The sequence below is a fragment of the Anomaloglossus baeobatrachus genome, chromosome 1 (assembly GCF_048569485.1).
Source record: "Anomaloglossus baeobatrachus isolate aAnoBae1 chromosome 1, aAnoBae1.hap1, whole genome shotgun sequence".
NCBI lineage: Eukaryota > Metazoa > Chordata > Amphibia > Anura > Aromobatidae > Anomaloglossus > Anomaloglossus baeobatrachus.
Window position 1 is genome coordinate 258240577 of NC_134353.1, and position 19972 is coordinate 258260548.

The 19972-nt window shown below is 50.1% G+C and overlaps 1 protein-coding gene across 1 annotated transcript; it reads left to right on the forward strand.

The window, feature by feature from the left end:
* Nucleotides 1-559: 559 nt before the first annotated feature.
* Nucleotides 560-17139, forward strand: RPL34 (ribosomal protein L34). The gene is made up of 5 exons (XM_075336402.1): nucleotides 560-592; nucleotides 3386-3460; nucleotides 3542-3641; nucleotides 6118-6221; nucleotides 17009-17139. The coding sequence occupies exons 2-5, from the start codon at nucleotides 3396-3398 to the stop codon at nucleotides 17091-17093; spliced, it is 354 nt and encodes a 117-aa protein (XP_075192517.1). The 5' UTR covers nucleotides 560-592; nucleotides 3386-3395; the 3' UTR covers nucleotides 17094-17139.
* The last annotated feature ends 2833 nt before the right edge of the window (nucleotides 17140-19972 follow it).

Here is a 19972-nt window from a genome sequence, read left to right on the forward strand (position 1 = left end):
CCAGAACATCACTGACGGGATGTCTTCAGATCACGAAACTCGAATGGAGGATTCTTTTCTACAGGTTTACGCTCTGTGACCGACCCATACCCAGGAGAAGCATGCATCACCCCAGACACCAGGGAGCATTGTGTGAGCTCCCGGCACTGCATGGAGGCACGGACTCCTATGCTGCTAGGGAATAGGCGGCATCCAGTACACACCGCGTACTGCTAGGGCGGCCCAGCCTGAAACGCTCTGCGTATTCCAAGGGTCTGCAAGCGCGCAGCAGCCTGCACTGTCCGTCATGTCACAGGAGGCAACACTGAGCGCGGCCACATGAATGAAAGGAAGTTTAAAAAAAAAAAAAAAAAAAAAAAAAAAGGCATTGTTCCGGCGCGGGGCGGCACACACTTCCCAGACTATGCTCCTACGTCACCGACCACTCAGCGCCCACACTCCCTCCCACTAGACATGTTCCCTCCGCGGCTTCGTAGCCATTTCCGGTCTTTCTACGGTGGCCGCAGAGCAGAGTGGGCGTGGCCGGCAGTGATTCCTGCACACGGCTCCTTCCTGCCCTCCTTCCTTTCTCTTCCGGTGACGGCGGCACCAGGTATGGCCGCTGCTCAGTGTTCGCCGCCACAGTGAATCCGTGTTAATCCTGCTCCAGATTATATCGCACATGTCTGCCGGGGCCGCCCTGGTGTTGGGGAGATCTGATAGTACTTGAGCATAGTTGTATTTATGAAGTTTGTTCAGTACAATTCGGAGCATTGTGGCGGCCGCAGAGGTGAGGGCTTCTGCTATAGTGGAGCTGCCGCCCTCCTCCATAGGCCGTGTGTGACGTCAACCTCGTCTCTGAGTACCGGTATCTCCTGGATATAGTACTGTGTGATGGATATACCCGTGTGCCGGCCCCTGTAGTGCTGGATATACCCGTGTGCCGGCCCCTGTAGTGCTGGATATACCCGTGTGCCGGCCCCTGTAGTGCTGGATATACCCGTGTGCCGGCCCCTGTAGTGCTGGATATACCCGTGTGCCGGCCCCTGTAGTGCTGGATATACCCGTGTGCCGGCCCCTGTAGTGCTGTGTGCTGGGCTCTGTAGTGCTGGATATACCCGTGTGTCGGCGCCTGTAGTGCTGGATATACCCGTGTGCAGGCCCCTGTAGTGCTGTGTGCTGGGCTCTGTAGTGCTGGATATACCCGTGTGCCGGCCCCTGTAGTGCTGTGTGCTGGGCTCTGTAGTGCTGGATATACCCGTGTGTCGGCGCCTGTAGTGCTGGATATACCCGTGTGCAGGCCCCTGTAGTGCTGTGTGCTGGGCTCTGTAGTGCTGTGTGCTGGGCTCTGTAGTGCTGGATATACCCGTGTGCCGGCCCCTGTAGTGCTGTGTGCTGGGCTCTGTAGTGCTGGATATACCCGTGTGTCGGCGCCTGTAGTGCTGGATATACCCGTGTGCAGGCCTCTGTAGTGCTGGATATACCCGTGTGTCGGCACCTGTAGTGCTGTGTGCTGGGCTCTGTAGTGCTGTGCTGGATATACCTGTGTGCTGGCCCCTGTAGTGCTGTGTGCTGGGCTCTGTAGTGCTGTGCTGGATATACCTGTGTGCTGGCCCCTGTAGTGCTGTGTGCTGGGCTCTGTAGTACTGTGTGATGGATATACCCGTGTGCTGGCCCCTGTAGTGCTGTGTGCTGGGCTCTGTAGTACTGTGTGATGGATATACCCATGTGCTGACCCCTGTAGTGCTGTGTGCTGGGCTCTGTAGTGCTGGATATACCCGTGTGCTGGATATATCAGTGTGCCCGGCTCTGTAGTGCTGTGTGCCCTGTTTATACCTGTGTGCCAGCCCCTGATTACTGTATGCCCTGGTTATACCCATGTGCTGGGGTCTGTAGTGCTGAATATATTTGTGTGCCTGGCTCTGTAGTACTGTGTGCCCTGGTTATACCCATGTGCCGGCCCCTGTAGTGCTGTGTGCCCTGGTTATACCCGTGCGACAGGCTCTGTAGTGCTGTGTGCCCTGGTTATACCCGTGTAGCGGCCCCTGTAGTGCTGTGTGCCCTGGTTATACCCGTGTACCAGCCCCTGTAGTGCTGTGTGCCCTGGTTATACCAGTGTGCTGTGTGCCCTGGTTATACCCGTGTGCCGACCCCTGTAGTGCTGTGTGCCCTGGTTATACCCGTGTGCCGACCCCTGTAGTGCTGTGTGCCCTGGTTATACCCGTGTGCCGGCCCCTGTAGTGCTGTGTGCCCTGGTTATACCCGTGTGCCGGCCCCTGTAGTGCTGTGTGCCCTGGTTATACCCGTGTGCCGGCCCCTGTAGTGCTGTGTGCCCTGGTTATACCCGTGTGCCGGCCCCTGTAGTGCTGTGTGCCCTGGTTATACCCGTGTGCCGGCCCCTGTAGTGCTGTGTGCCCTGGTTATACCCGTGCGCCGGCCCCTGTAGTGCTGTGTGCCCTGGTTATACCCGTGCGCCGGCCCCTGTAGTGCTGTGTGCCCTGGTTATACCCGTGCGCCGGCCCCTGTAGTGCTGTGTGCCCTGGTTATACCCGTGCGCCGGCCCCTGTAGTGCTGTGTGCCCTGGTTATACCCGTGCGCCGGCCCCTGTAGTGCTGTGTGCCCTGGTTATACCCGTGCGCCGGCCCCTGTAGTGCTGTGCGCCCTGGTTATACCCGTGTGCCGGCCCCTGTAGTGCTGTGCGCCCTGGTTGTACCCGTGTGCCGGCCCCTGTGGTGCTGTGCGCCCTGGCTGTACCCGTGTGCCGGCCCCTGTGGTGCTGTGCGCCCTGGCTGTACCCGTGTGCCGGCCCCTGTGGTGCTGTGCGCCCTGGCTGTACCCGTGTGCCGGCCCCTGTGGTGCTGTGCGCCCTGGCTGTACCCGTGTGCCGGCCCCTGTAGTGCTGTGCGCCCTGGCTGTACCCGTGTGCCGGCCCCTGTAGTGCTGTGCGCCCTGGTTATACCCGTGTGCCGGCCCCTGTAGTGCTGTGCGCCCTGGTTATACCCGTGTGCCGGCCCCTGTAGTGCTGTGCGCCCTGGTTATACCCGTGTGCCGGCCCCTGTGGTGCTGTGCGCCCTGGTTATACCCGTGTGCCGGCCCCTGTGGTGCTGTGCCCCCTGCTTATACCCGTGTGCCGGCCCCTGTGGTGCTGTGCCCTGGTTATACCTGCAAGGCGTGTATACTTAAAATTTAGCATTATTCTGCTCCTGCAAATACTGAGCCTTGGCCTGAAAACCCCACTAATTGCCATAAAGTGCCTACAAGATACAATATTGCGATATGATGCTGACTGTGGCACATGTACTTGCATAATTTGGTAGTAATGACACCCGAGTCTTATGTGCTATGGGCTGGCACCAGGAGAAGGTGACTATTTGGCAATGTTTGACCTGTCTATATTCCTTTGTAGATATTAAAGCATGGTTCAGCGCCTGACATACCGTCGTAGGCTGTCCTACAACACAGCCTCCAACAAGACCCGGCTGTAAGTGTTACAAAGTACCCGGTAATCTAAGTCACTGTTATATCCTGATGCTGAGGAGTTTATGGATTGTGTTGTTTCTAGGTCTCGAACACCAGGAAACAGAATTGTTTATCTGTACACCAAGAAAGTTGGCAAAGCCCCCAAATCTGCATGTGGCATCTGCCCTGGAAGACTTCGTGGTGTAAGTGTCCATATATATTTTATAAACAGAACCTAGGATAAAAACAGTAAGAAATTACATAACAGTGGTGTATGTAAATAACAGGATACGTAGTTGACACTGTTTTATCAAAAGCATGTAAAAGCCATCCCACCGTAACAAGGTGTACCCAATCAGGGTGGTCTCAAACTCTAGTAAGTCACCTGGCTATGTGCTAGCAGCCTCAAAATAGGAGGGGGGCAGAGCGTTGTGCATACAGGGGTGTGTGTGACTCCCCCTTTTTGGGCTGTGCATTTTGTCTATATAGCTTTCCATGGGCAGGTGTGAAATCGATCACATCTGGGTCCTGTGCTACCCCTGTCTATGTTAAGCCTGCTTATAGATCTGAAAATAAGGAGCGCTGATAGTGTAACACCAAAGTGATCAGTGGGGTATACCTGGAAAATATACACTCACCTGGATCAGTTGTGACAGTCACAACCACTAGTGCGCATGAGATAATGGCGTCTGCTGCAGCCCCACGTGGATGAGCATACAAGATAAGGCAGAAAAGGGGTTAATGCTGCGCATCAGCCAAATGAAGACGTATAATGTTGATGAAGATGAGTATTCTTTTATTTCATAGGTCTACGCGTTTCAAGGTGACAACCTCTTCCTCAGGACCAATGCATCAACAACAAGTACAACATACATGAAGATGACAGATATATATACACACAACTGATGGAAAGAAACGCCCACTGAAAGAAAAAAAAAAAAAATCAGTGGGAAGATCCTCCAACTGCATGACATGGCAAATTCATAGTAGTACATCAAATTCACATATATTCAAGGATAACATATTATTATGCAAAAAATAAATAAATCTATAAACGTTAATAAAGAAAAATAAAAATAAATAAAAATAAAATAAAATAATTATATTATATTTATTTTTCTTTATTAACGTTTATAGATTTATTTATTTTTTGCATAATAATATGTTATCCTTGAATATATGTGAATTTGATGTACTACTATGAATTTGCCATGTCATGCAGTTGGAGGATCTTCCCACTGATTTTTTTTTTTTTTTTCTTTCAGTGGGCGTTTCTTTCCATCAGTTGTGTGTATATATATCTGTCATCTTCATGTATGTTGTACTTGTTGTTGATGCATTGGTCCTGAGGAAGAGGTTGTCACCTTGAAACGCGTAGACCTATGAAATAAAAGAATACTCATCTTCATCAACATTATACGTCTTCATTTGGCTGATGCGCAGCATTAACCCCTTTTCTGCCTTATCTTGTATGTTAAGCCTGCTGGCATGTAGAGAGGTCAGTTACTAAAAGTTAGGGACCATCCTGATTTATTGCAGCTTGTCGCATAGGGATGGATTTTACACTCTTTTGATCTAAATTGTCACCTAAGTACCCAATGTTATTTAGTATTTGCCTACTGCAGTGTGTTTGCGAATTTTGCTTTTATCATAGGATTTGTCTGTTAATAGCCACAGTGCGATTATGCACCTACGTATTACACTTGTTCTAACAGCTGTGCTGCTCATTTCTGTGGTTTTGCTTCTGTTTTTTTAAATAGTTGCTGATGGTAAAATGTGATAATAGCTGAGAAAAGTTCTGATCCATTACTGGTCATAAGTTAGTATGGTGGTGGTGGTGAGACACTTGTCACCCATTGATAGAGATGAGACTGAGCATTCAATGATGGCACCTAAATTGGTAGAGTTTGCACACACTTGCTGATGCCAGTGCTTCTGTTTAAAGGGAAACTGTCTGCACGTTTTTGCTATGTAATCTGAATACAACATGATGTAAGGCTTAAAACATGGAATACAGCAATGCCTCTCTTGTCAAGGTCTTGTTTTAGCACCAGTAGCTTATCATTTCTTGGACACCGCGCATGAGCCCAAGTCCGGCAGGTATCCTCCTGTGATTCGCAGCTCCTCACTGTCTATAGAATTTGTATACAGAGCCTGGTGTGGACGGGGTCGGATCTGTCAGCTCTGCTGCATTACTAAATCTAAAACCTCAGTGTCAGAACCACTGCACCAAGTAAACTTAATGATACATCGTTGGATTCAGGATGTCTGCCTACATCATGATCATTATCCTACAAACCTGCTGACAGATTCCCAGTTAATTTGTTTTTACAAATCCGTGTTTGTCATGAAACGCAGTTGTGAAATTGTTAGACATGTTTATTCCTGATTTGCAGTACCTTCTGGGAAGGAAGCTTTGTCTACTGTGTATGCCTGATTTGCAGTACCTTCTGGGAAGGAAGCTTTGTCTACTGTGGCAAGAAGTGCAGAAGTTCAGTAAATGGAGCATGCTGCACTAGCTGATGCATTGTACCTGGTGCATTTATGTACAGTGTGCCAGAATGCCCCTCTACACACCAGCTGCCACTGACCCCCCCCCCAAGCAGGGTCTAACCTTTGCTGACCGTGTTTATTCGGATTGTGTAATTGTAATAATTTGGTATCTTTACTTTTCTTCAGATCCGAGCAGTTAGACCCAAAGTGCTCATGAGGCTGTCAAAGACCAAGAAGCACGTCAGCAGAGCATATGGTGGTTCCATGTGCGCAAAATGTGTTCGTGACAGGTAAGGTTGTTTGGACGCTATCATGTGGTCAGTAACGCTCACTTATATAACCTACATCTTAGGAAACACTTTGGCAATGTTGTGGTGTTGTTTTTGTTTTGTTTTAAATCTCTTTACACCTCCACTTCATTGCGTCCCTCACATACTAGGTCCTCAGGGCAGCCTCATGATTGCTTTTCTTCAGACTGTCTTGAATTTGAGATTTAACTGCTGTCTTCTCTGTGCTGTCGTATCAATCACTTGATGCCTTAGGATAGCATCACACAGGCAGCAGCAGTCAGCACAGCCAGGTTATTCTCCTAGAACGTTTGTGGCACAGTCCGTGCACATATAGGGACATTCAAAGGGTGGTGCAAAATCATAGCTTCAATAATAATCGAGGTAACACAAAAGAAATTTATTAACATGCAAACACATGATTTATACACTGAAAATGTTAATTATCCCTGGTAACATGTCTAGGCAGCAGTCCAGTTCTGTTCAGACATGTCAGTATACCCTCGGATATGGACACCACTTTTTGGGATGCATTGTCACGGGTTCATTCATCAGTCATGCTCAAACCTATATGGTTTCCAGATCTCACAGTTTCAGATACGTGTGGCATTCGTTTTTAACACAGATGCCACGTACCCATGTTATTCTCTGGAGTTACACGTGTCCGTGTTGTCACACGGACGGTGTGGCCCCGCACGTACAAAGAGACATGTCCATTTTTTCTGTCTGGCATCATGGGTGTCACACGGATTTCACACTGATGTGATCCGTGTGACACATACCAAAGAAAACACGTCTCTGAAATAAAAAGATTTTCTATATTCACCTGTATCTAGCGATACTGTGTTCGGCTCTACTGTCTTCTGCTTCTGACCCCTGCTTATTCCTCATTGAATATTCACTGCATCTCGGACCTGGAAGCAAGAGCATCGCCGGGGACATCATTGCCGGTGACAGGTGAGTATTCAGCAAGCAGTGTGTGTACAGTGACTCCAGAAGGTCATCAGAGTTCCCAATGAATTCTGATGAACCCGTGAAGTCACCATCATGACACCCGATGTGTCGTGGGGGTGTCATCAGAGTTTATTGGGAACTCTCATTACTTCCTGGATGTCACTGCACACACACTACTTGCTGGATACTCACCTGTCCCCTAAGATGCTCCTGCTTCCAGGTCCGAGATTCAGTGAATATTCAATGAGCATAATGAGTGGGGGTCAGAAGCAGGAGACAGCAGAGAGCTGAAGACAGCAGCGCTGGATATAGGTGAATATAGAAAATGTGGCTAAACTATGTTCCCCTATGAAACCCAGGCACAAGCTGAGCTTCACAAGAGAGGGCTAATGTGTTTTCATTGGGGGACCTCTCGCTGCTGTTCCAACCAATGCTGTGGGCTGATGCGCACAGCTATCTGGGTTTTTAGATAGTTGTCAGTGATTGAGTGTGGTGTTTAATTATACAGCAGTGATCTGAGCAAGCTCCATACAGGAGGACATTGGCTATGTATCATCCTGCATTTCCCAGGTATTTTGTGTGTTCAGCTCCTGAGCGCTCTCCATAACACTCAGTGTGTGATATACAGTCATGTCACATGTAGGGAATGGGATAATGTTTCACTAGGTTCAATTTTAAGATCAATTTGAGGAAATATTTTTTTCACCATGTTGAGGACTTTAAGCCATACATCTCTTCTGGGAAATGGGTGCACTAGTCTTAGTAAATCTTTCCTTTTTTTTATTATTTTAGTATTTCTTTATCGTTCCTTTGGGAGACCCAGACCATGGGTGTTTAGCTTCTGCCTCCGGAGGACACACAAAGTACTACACTTAAAAGTGTAGCTCCTCCCTCTGAGCTTATACACCCCCTGGTAGCCAGTCCTAGCCAGTTTATTGCTTTGTGTCAGGAGGCATACATCCACACATGCATTCTCATCTGATTTGTTTGACTTTTGGAAAGAGTTTGAAGAAAAGCGGGTCCACGTCTGGACCCCCGGCATGTCCCTTCTCACCCCACTGTGTCGGCGGTGTTGTTAAGGTTGATTTACAAGGCTGCAGCCTTACATGCCGCGCTCCTTCACCATCCCTTCTGGGCTCTGGCTTGAAGTGGGAGCCAGCACGGTCTCCATGCCTGGCAGGAGTCCGGTCTCCATCCACAGCCCCTTGAGGATTCTGTTGGACCGGAGCACTCATCCCCAGGGACATGGCCCTGCGTCTCAGCAGCTAAGTACCTGAGACGTTTATGTTGGGGGTCCCGGTTCTTTATTGTAAGGGGAGAGTATGCTGTATGTGATTGTTTTAACTTTTCCGGCGGGTTCTCTAGCTTTTGCCTGAGAACCGCGCCGATGGTGCCTGCTTGTCGGCCTCGCCGCTTAAATTTAGGCCCCGGCTTCGCCGGAGGCCTAGTTTCATTTTCCTGCCCTCGCATGTCACTCATGCAGAGGGACAGGTTCGGCTCCTCCCGGCAGCAGTTCTACACAGGGGAGGGACACTCCCCTCTGCTTTGGCGTCCCTCCTTCCCTGCAGGTCTCTATAGCCCTCCAGTTCCCGCTCTTTTATAGGAACGCCCTCTTCTCAGGCAGAGTTCACTCTGCTCTGGGACATTCTGCATCTCTGCTGAGGTGCTGCGACTGGGGGACCGGGCTTCGGGATCTGGAGGGCACACAACACCGCGCTCAGCGGTCTGGTAAGCCACAGCCGGTGTCTGGTTGTGGACCTCTGTATATACTCTCTGGGGTTCATTCTCTTTGTAGAAGCTGTGCCCACTCCAGCAGCATGTCTCACACAAGAAGCAAGGCTCTAAAGCTTGATTCTGCATGCACTGCATGTAAGCTCCTGCTGCCTGATCCGAGCACCTATCCACATTGTGATGTCTGCTTCAACTTGGCGGTGCCACAGCCTGGAGTCTAACCCCCAGTGGTCTCTCAGGCTACTGCTGCACCTGTGATTGAACCCCCGGCCTGGGTAGAGTCCTTTTCTAGGTCCAGATCCCAGTCATTTGCTGAGTCCATGGGGCTTTTGTCCAGGACTTTGATGAATATGCATCAGCCCCCCTCACAGGGTGCCTCTAATACTCTTGAGAGAGGACTCCTATCCTCTGACCTCCGTCCATCGGAGCTCACGGAGGATTCATCATCTGATCCCAGACCCCGTCCTTCTAAGAGAAGGCGCAGGGTTTCCTCCCCCTCCCCATCCCACGGCTCTGTCTCAAGAGCTGACTCTCAAGATGAGGAGGATGCCCTCACTGGGGGCTCGGAGGCTATGTATCCCTTCGATTTCTCTGAGGGTGACTCAGATCTTAGTGATTTGATTGCTTCTATTAATTCTGTGCTGGATCTCAATCCGCCAGTGTCAGAGGAGCAACTCTCTTTGGCAGAAAAACATCAGTTTACCTCGCCTAAGAGAGTGAAGAGTGTGTTCTTTAACCACTCCAGTTTTCAGACCGCTGTGACCAAACCCAGGGCCTGCCCTGACAAACGCTTTCCAAAGCGTGGTTCTGATGACCGGTTTCCATTTCCACCTGAGGTGGTCAAGGAGTGGTCTCACTCCCCAAGGGTAGACCCTCCGGTGTCTAGGCTATCAGCCCGGACCGTTGTGTCGGTGGCTGACGGCACCTCACTTAAGGATTCCACTGACCGTCAGATTGACCTTCTGGCCAAATCTGTGTATGAAGCTGCGGGGGCCGCGTTTTCCCCGACTTTTGCAGCAGTGTGGGCTCTCAAAGCCATCTCTGCTTCTCTAGAGGAGATGCATTCCCTCACCAAGGAATCTATGCTCGAGATGGTTGCCTTAACTGCTCAGGCTTCAGCCTTTTCATCTTATGCCATGTCTGCCATGCTAGAGGCTGCTCACCGCACTGCAGTGGCTTCAGCTAATTCTCTTGTTATCCGCAGGATTTTGTGGCTTCGAGAGTGGAAGGCAGATGCTTCTTCCAAGAAGTTTCTTGCTGGGCTCCCTTTTGCTGGTTCACGGCTGTTTGGTGAACAGCTGGATGAAATCATTAAAGAAGCTACTGGCGGGAAGAGTGCTTCCATGCCACAAACCAAGACCAGGAAACCCGCCCAGGGTAGGAATCAATCGAGGTTTCGTTCCTTTCGTTCCTCCAACTGGTCATCCTCTAAACCTTCCGCCTCGTCCGCTAACTCAGCCAAGGATCAGAAATCCAACTGGCGCCCAAAAGCACGTCCGCAGAAGACCGCAGGAGGTTCTGCCACTAAGGCAGCCTCCTCTTGACTCTCGGCCCGCTCCAGCCACGTCCTTATCCGGTGGCAGGCTCTCCCACTTTGTCGACGCTTGGTTAAAGCAAGTCTCCGATCAGTGGGTGAGAGACATCATATCTCACGGCTACAGGATAGAATTCTCTTCCAGCCCTCCAAACAGATTTTTTTCTCTCAACTCCCCCCTGTTCCAAGGCTGCCGCCTTCTCGCAGGCCGTGGCGTCCTTGCAGGCAAACTGAGTGATTGTCCCAGTTCCCGCTCAGGAACGGTTCAGAGGTTTTTACTCAAATCTCTTCCTAGTTCCAAAAAAGGACGGTACCTCCCGGCCCATCCTGGATCTCAAGCTTCTCAACAAGCATGTCCGGGTGCGGCATTTTCGCATGGAGTCTCTGCGATCAGTCATTGCCTCTATGACCCAAGGGGAGTTCCTGGCGTCCATCGACATCAGAGATGCCTATCTACATGTGCCAATCGCAGTGTCACATCAGCGCTGGTTACGTTTTGCGATAGGAGAGGATCATTTCCAATTCGTGGCTCTCCCCTTCGGGTTAGCCACAGCCCCTCGGGTATTCACCAAGGTCATGGCGGCAGTGATTGCGGTCCTGCACCTCCAGGGGTTAGCAGTGCTTCCTTATCTGGACGACCTTCTGGTCAAGGGTACATCCAGCGCAGACTGTCAGCGGAGTGTTTCGCTCACTCTCGCCACCCTAGCCCAATTCGGGTGGATTGTCAATCTTCCCAAATCCACTCTGACTCCGACCCAGAGTCTCGCGTACCTAGGGATGCAGTTCGAGACTTTTCCGGCACTTGTGAAGTTGCCCTTAGACAAACAGCTGTCACTCCGGTTGGCGGTGCGCTCTCTCCTGAGGCCCCGCCGTTATACCCTCAGGCGTCTGATGCAGGTGCTGGGTCAAATGGTGGCCTCCATGCGTCCTCTGCAGCTGGACATTCTCCGCTGTTGGGAAAAACGGCCTTCCTCCTTACAGAGGTTAGTGGCTCTGTCGCCACGGACCAGGAGCTCTCTTCAGTGGTGGCTCGACCCCTCTCCCTGTCCCAAGGGCGCTCCTTCCTGGCTCCGTCCTGGGTGATTCTCACCACGGATGCCAGCCTATCCAGCTGGGGAGCGGTACATCTCCACCACAGAGCACAGGGCACTTGGACTCCGTCCGAGTCAGCCCTTTCAATCAATGTGCTGGAAACCAGAGCTGTGCTTCTAGCTCTCCTAGCCTTTCACCACCTGTTGGCGGGCAGGCACATTCGAGTCCAGTCAGACAACGCGACAGCGGTTGCCTACATCAATCACCAAGGCGGGACACGCAGCCGCCTGGCAATGTTGGAGGTCCAACGCATTCTTCAATGGGCGGAGGACTCAAAGTCCACCATATCCGCAGTCCACATCCCTGGCGTAGAAAACTGGGAGGCAGATTATCTCAGCCGTCAATCCGTGGACGGTGGCGAGTGGTCCCTGCACCCGGCAGTGTTTCAGTCAATCTGCCGCAAGTGGGGCACTCCGGACGTGGACCTAATGGCATCCCGTCACAACAAGGTTCCGGTTTACGTGGCTCGCTCCCACGATCCTCAGGCCTTCGCCGCGGACGCTCTGGTTCAAGACTGGTCCCAGTTTCGTCTGTCCTACGTGTTTCCCCCTCTAGCTCTCTTGCCCAGAGTCCTGCGCAAGATCAGAATGGAGGGCCGTCGGGTTATAATCATTGCTCCAGACTGGCCCAGGCGAGCTTGGTACCCAGACCTGCTCCGTCTGTCCGTAGAAATGCCGTGGCATCTTCCGGACCGTCCAGACCTACTCTCGCAAGGTCCGTTTTTCCGCCCGAATTCTGCGGCACTCAAATTGACGGCGTGGCTCTTGAGTCCTGGATTTTGACGGCTTCTGGTATTCCTCCTGAAGTCATCTCCACTATGACTCGGGCCCGTAAGTCTTCCTCCGTCAAGATCTATCACAGGACTTGGAAAATTTTCCTGTCCTGGTGTCGCTCTTCCGGCCATTCTCCTTGGCCATTCTCGTTGCCGACCCTTCTGTCTTTTTTACAGTCCGGTCTGCAGCTAGGACTGTCCCTCAACTCTCTCAAGGGACAAGTCTCAGCTCTGTCAGTGCTGTTCCAGCGGCGTCTCGCCCGGCTGGCTCAGGTCCGCACCTTCATGCAAGGTGCGTCTCACATCATTCCGCCTTATCGGCGGCCCTTGGATCCCTGGGACCTTAACTTGGTCCTCACGGTATTGCAGAAACCCCCTTTCGAGCCCCTTAGGGAGGTTTCTTTGTATCATCTTTCTCAAAGGGTGGCCTTTCTAGTTGCCATAACTTCTCTCAGGAGAGTCTCTGATTTGGCTGCGCTCTCCTCGGAGTCACCTTTTTTGGTTTCTCACCAAGACAAGGTAGTTCTCCGTCCGACCCCGGACTTTCTTCCTAAGGTGGTCTCTCCCTTCCACCTTAACCAGGATATTTCCTTGCCTTCCTTCTGTCCGGCTGTTCATCGCTTTGAGAAAGCGCTGCATACTCTAGATCTGGTGCGTGCTCTCCAGATTTATGTGTCTCGCACCGCTGCGCTTAGGCGGTCCACCTCTCTTTTTGTGCTAACCACAGGGCGGCGCAAGGGTCTCTCTGCTTCTAAGCCGACCTTGGCCCGTTGGATTAGATCGACCATTTCGGACGCCTACCAGAGTACTCAGGTGCCTCCCCCGCCGGGGATCAAAGCACACTCGACCAGAGCTGTCGGTGCCTCTTGGGCTTTTAGGCACCAGGCTACGGCTCAACAAGTCTGTCAGGCTGCCACTTGGACTAGCCTGCATACCTTTTCGAAGCACTACCAAGTGCATGCTCATGCTTCGGCAGATGCGAGCTTGGGCAGACGCATCTTTCAGGCGGCTGTCGCCCACTTGTGAAGTTAGGCTCCGCCTACTTCTTAGTTTTTTCGGTTTATTCCCACCCAGGGACAGCTTTGGAACGTCCCATGGTCTGGGCATCCCAAAGGAACGATAAAGAAAAAGAGAATTTTGTTACTTACCGTAAATTCTTTTTCTTATAGTTCCGTATTGGGAGACCCAGCACCCTCCCTGTTGCCTGTTGGCAATTTTCTTGTTCCGTGTGTTATCACCGGCTGTTGTCGTGGACAGAGTCTCCGGTTGTTCCGGTTCTTACTCGGTTCTACTTGTGGGTGGCTATTCTCCTTCAGCTTTTGCACTAAACTGGCTAGGACTGGCTACCAGGGGGTGTATAAGCTCAGAGGGAGGAGCTACACTTTTAAGTGTAGTACTTTGTGTGTCCTCCGGAGGCAGAAGCTAAACACCCATGGTCTGGGTCTCCCAATACGGAACTATAAGAGAGAGAATTTACGGTAAGTAACAAAATTCTCTCTTTTGCTTTGCTTATATAGTGCCATCATATTCTGCAGAGCTTTACAGATATTGCCATTGCTGTTCCCACTGGGGCTCACAATCTAAACTTCCTATCAGTATATTTCTTACTCCATGTAAATGTTGTCCTTGGTTGGATTTTACCCCAATACTGTCAAACAATGCTAACCACTGAACCCGTATTTGTTAAAACCTTTTATATGCCTGGACTTTTTTTTTTTTTGTGTGCATACATTGATCATATTAAAGGAGTTGTCCGACATTAGCTTACCAAAAAATTTTGAGTTTCTGTGCTGTATTGTCATATAAAACACCCCTACATTGTTATTTTTTGTTTTCTATCTTTTGTTCCTCTTGAATTATCCCTTTATTCTCTGCAGCTCTTTGTTTACATTTTGCTCCAGCACTGACCACTTCCTGTGCTAAACCTCAGTCACAGCTGGCACCGCCCGGCCTCACTGTCCAGCCCCGCCCCCTGCACACACATTCCCTGTCAGTATTCTGCCCCAGCACCTGACCTGTTATCACTCTAGCATTGGAAATATCAGCCCCACATCGGGCTCTGCGCCACACACACCACACGCACGCACACATCGGGCTCTGCGCCGCACGCACACAACGCACGCACACATCGGGCTCTGCGCCACACACAACACGCACGCACACATCGGGCTCTGCGCCACACACACAACGCACACACACATCGGGCTCTGCGCCACACACAACGCACACACACATCGGGCTCTGCGCCGCACACACACATCGGGCTCTGCGCCACACACAACGCACGCACACATCGGGCTCTGCGCCACACACAACGCACGCACACATCGGGCTCTGCGCCACACACAACGCACGCACACATCGGGCTCTGCGCCACACACAACGCACGCACACATTGGGCTCTGCGCCACACACAACGCACGCACACATTGGGCTCTGCGCCACACACAACGCACGCACACATCGGGCTCTGCGCCACACACAACGCACGCACACATCGGGCTCTGCGCCACACACAACGCACGCACACATCGGGCTCTGCGCCACACACAACGCACGCACACATCGGGCTCTGCGCCACACACAACGCACGCACACATCGGGCTCTGCGCCGCACGCACACAACGCACGCACACATCGGGCTCTGCGCCGCACGCACACAACGCACGCACACATCGGGCTCTGCGCCGCACGCACACAACGCACGCACACATCGGGCTCTGCGCCGCACGCACACAACGCACGCACACATCGGGCTCTGCGCCACACTCTCACACACGCACACACCGGGCTCTGCACCACACACACACACCAGGCTCTGCAACCCCCCCACACACACACACACACGGCGCTCTGTACCGACCCCCCTACCACCATAGGGAACACATGTAGGCTACATTCACATGACCGTTCCGCTTTTGCGGTCCGCAAAAAAAGGTCAATTTTTTCATGGATGCATCCGTGTCATCCGTGTGCCTTCCGTTTTTTTTGCGGACCGCAAAAACGGAAGCAGCAAGAAAAATAGATGAGTAGATATAGAGATGAAAGATATAGAGACAGAGATAGAGGGATGAATGAATGAATAGAGGGATAGATAGAATCGTAGGTAGGTAGATGAGAAAGACATATAATGTCCTACCCCTCTGCATATTCTAAGCTGGCACCCTTTAGTGACTTTCATGTGGCACTAAAGGGTGCTTAGCCTTGTATTTATCAAAAAAATAAACAATTAAAAAAAAAAAAGCCGTGTGGTCCCCCATACATTTGTAGCCAGCTAGGGTAAAGCAGACGGCTGCAGCCTGCAAACCACAGCTGGCAGCTTCACCTTGGCTGGTAATCCAAAACTGAGGGCACCCCACGCTGTTATTTTAAATTAAATAATTTAAAACAAAAAACACGGGGTCTCCCCCAAATTGGATCACCAGCCAAGGTAAAGCGGACAGCTGTGATCTGGTATTCTCAGACTAGGGAGGTCCACTGTTATTGGACACTCCCCAGCCTAAAAATAGCAGGCTACAGCCGCCCCAGAAGTGGCGCATCCATTAGATGTGCCAATCCTGGCGCTTCGCACCAACTCATCCCATTGCCCTGGTGCGGTGGCAAACGGGGTAATATATGGGGTTGATGACAGATGTGTAATGTCACCTGGCATCAAACCCAGCAGTTGGTGATGTCACGCGTCTATCAGATACCCGACATCATTAACCCAGTCAGTAATAAAAAAAAAAAATAAACAAAAAAAGTTTTATTTAAAAAAACATTCCCTCTTTCACCAATTTATTGAAAAGAACAATAAAATCAGATTCCGGAGTAATCCAATAAAGGGGTCCCACGACATCCATACCATAGTCAATGTCCCAGTCAATGAAGAACAGAATGTTCCCCATTGGCTGGGAGAGTAATGCAGTGACCTGAGCTAACATCAATAGCCCAGGTCACTGCAGGGGATGACGAGCGCTGCTGTCAGTAGCTTAGATGAGATCATTACCTGCTGTGACGATCTTCCCTTCACTCCTGTCAGCGCTGTCACTGCCTTATATGCCCGTCGCGTTCTCAGCAGTATCACCCGTGACGTCACCACTAGTGACGTGAGAACGCAGCGGGCATAGAAAGCAGTGACAGCGCTGACGCAGGAGTGAAGCGAAGATCGTCACCGCAAGTAATGATTTCATCTAACATCCTGATGGCAGCGATCGTCACCCCCACAGCTGCCAGCTCTGCAGGGTGAGAAGCTGCTGAGCTTGTAATGAAGGCAGCCGCGGGGCTGGAGCGGGACACAGACTGCACGGGCACTCCTGCTCTCCTGAGCAGGGGGCCCGATGCTGGCGGTGACATCATGGGCGGGGATAGTACGGGGTGCGGGGGAATGTGTGGGAGGGTGCAGGGAAGGGGGTGGTGACTCCACGCACTGTACCTGCCCAGCAGGGCGGCAACATGCTGTCCCAGATTTGCATGTCAACATGGTCCTGCCCATGTTGACATGAAATGACCGGAAGCAGCAAAATCGCAGCAGGAGCGGTCACATGACCACTCTGAGCCTGGGGAGAGGGGCTGACAGCAGGGCAGGTAAGTGGTCACTATCTACTTACCTGCCCCAATGTAGCCCAATAGGGTACTAATAAAAAAAAGTCAAAATAAGCCGGATAACCCCTTTAAGCTATGTATCATATGCTATGGCTAGTAAAGCAGATTTTTTTTTCTTTGCAGAATTAAGCGGGCATTCCTCATCGAGGAACAGAAGATTGTTGTCAAAGTACTGAAGGCTCAAGCACAGAGCCAGAAGGCAAAGTAACATCCCGTTTATATTGATCACATCGAAATAAATGTTTCTGTTGTAACTTGTTGTTGTCAGTGTTTTCTTGTGCATTTGCTAGTTACAGGCCTGTGTAGCACACGGAGGGCCCTAGCACCAGTATATATAAATGCTGCAGTTAGTGGGTGGCCACATACCCTTCAGCTAACCTAACGGACCCATTACCTAATAATGTATTTCAGTTAGGTGTGTGGGGATGTGATTTTAATTTTACATCTATTTTTGTAACATGTCACCAACTGATAAAGCATACACACAAATGTGCACGGATTCTCCCCATGCAGGTGAGAAATGAGCATGCACCGGATACTACAGCATAGGACAATCGAGATGACTTTTGCCTGCTATAAGGATGTTTTGCAGGAGATTGCTGCCTCCACATGGGTGAAAAAAGTTTTAAATATGTTAAAAGATGCATTATAACTTAGTAAACATAAATAGTGATATGTAATGAATTAGCGTAACATGGCAAAGGAAATTAAGTGGTTTAGAAGGACAAGTAGCCATTTCTAAAACCCTTGACTAGAGGAGTTATGAGGCCAAATTCTTTGGTCAGTGAAAGTCCCATTAACCCCTTCATGACATGCACCATACATTTACGGTATTTCAGGATCTGCATTTCCACAATCTGCCCACCATACATGTATAGTGCACGATCCTGACAGCTCATAAGCATAGCCGTCAAAATTGAGTAGGTGTCAGCTATAAATCGTAGCTAACAATTTGCACTGATGTCTATGAAAAGACCAAAGCAAAATAATTTAGAGGTGTATGAAACGGTTAGACCAAATTACATCTAAAAAAAAAAAAAACCTTTTTATTAGTTTAATACTAAAAATCTGTCACTAGTCAACCAGACAGAACAAGATATATACCATATTTTTCGGACTATAAGACGCACTTCTCTCCCCCCCCCCCCCCCCCCAAATTTTGGGGAAAGTGGGGGGGGGGTGCGTCTTTTATAAGTCCGATGGCTGTGGGGAAGGGGGGTGGGGTGGTGGTGGAACGGATCATCAGAGGCAGGAGCAGGCTGTAGCAGCGCCTACTGTGATCACGTGGGCCCGCTCATTAGCCTCATTTCATATCCACTGCATCCCAACGCTCATCATCTCTCAGCTCTGAAGCCGGTGCTGAGAGGTGGGTGGGATGATGGCCGGAGGCTGCACGCATACTAAACAGCCGGCCTGCGTGATCATCCCTGGCTCCTACAGCCTCGAGTGAACATGTGTAGCTATATTCACTGCCCCCAACATCATCATCAGCACGGGGGGGGGGTAGCAGTGAATAAGTATACTCGCCGATCACCGTTCCCTGCAGCATCGCGATGACCTCCTGTCTGCCGGCCCACTGATGTGTATGGAGAGCGATGCACACTGCAATGACGTCATCGCTGTGCGCACTGCTCCACACAGGTCAGCGGCGCTGCTGCTAGCACAGACAGGAAGACTAGCGATGCTGCGTGCAGCGAGGAAAGGGGAGTATAAACGTTTGTTTTTATGTGTGCCTCAGGATGCGGGCCATATACCAGGATGGGGGCTATATCAGGATGGGTGACATCTATACAAGGAGGGGAAAATAAACAAGGCAGGAGGATCATTACCAGGATGGGGTACCTTAGTAGAAAATTGACACTTATGGAGACATGCCCCCATAAGTGTCAGCAACAGAGCCTTGCCCCATAACAGTGTCATGACCACATTTTTTGCTTAAAATTTTATTTTCTCATTTTCCTCCTATAAAACCAGAGTGCGTCTTATGGTCCAGTGCGTCTTATAGTCCGAAAAATACGGTAACAACAAAAAAGCTATTTGTGAAAAGTGAGCACACTGGTACCTGGATCTGGCACGAAAAGATGATAAAGAGCCCAGTGTCACAAGGGAAAATGATGAGCATAAAAAAATGGAGCCAAATGTAATAATGCCCTCTGTACTCTGACTAACAGTGGAGGTAGTCACCCTAATTTGTATGGTGCCCCCGCTCAACGGTGGCTTGCCCTTAATGACCCTACCTTTCACCACCATGCTATAAAGGTGCTTCACAAGTGTGGTCACAAATACAAACTAACGTGTATGAATAAAAACACTCAAAGTTCTTGATAGTACCACAAGGGCCTAAAAAATAAATATAGAACTAGGTGTCACTTGTTGCACTATACGCGGATAAATACTGCTAATTAAAGAGACTTCTACCCTCGCAACTGACATACAGTGGGTACGGAAAGTATTCGAACCCCTTTAAATTTTTCACTTTGTTTTATTGCAGCCATTTGGTAAATTCAAAAAAGTTCATTTTTTTTTTCTCATTAATGTACACTCTGCACCCAATCTTGACAAAAAAAATGTAGACATTTTTGCAAATTTATTCAAGAAAAAAATGAAATCACATGGTCATAAGTATTCAGACCCTTTGCTCAGTATTGAGTATAAGCACTCTTTTTAAACTAGTACAACCATTAGTCTTCTTGGGAATGATGCAACAAGTTTTCACACCTGGATTTGGGGATCCTCTCCAGTTCAGTCAGGATGGATGGTGAATGTTGGTGGACACCCATTTTCAAGTCTCTCCATAGATGCTCAATTGGGTTTAGGTCAGGGCTCTGGCTGAGCCAGTCAAGAATGGTCAGAGTTGTTCTGAAGCCACTCCTTTTGTAGTTTAGCGGTGTGCTTAGGTTCATTGTCTTGTTGGAAGGTGAACCTTCAGCTAAGTCTGAGGTCCAGAGCACTCGGGAAGAGGTTTTCTTCCAGGATATGTCTGTACTTGGTCGCATTTATCTTTCTTTCAATTGCAATCAGTCATCCTGTCCCTGCATCTGAAAAACACCCCCATAGCATGATGCTGCCACCACCATGTTTCACTGT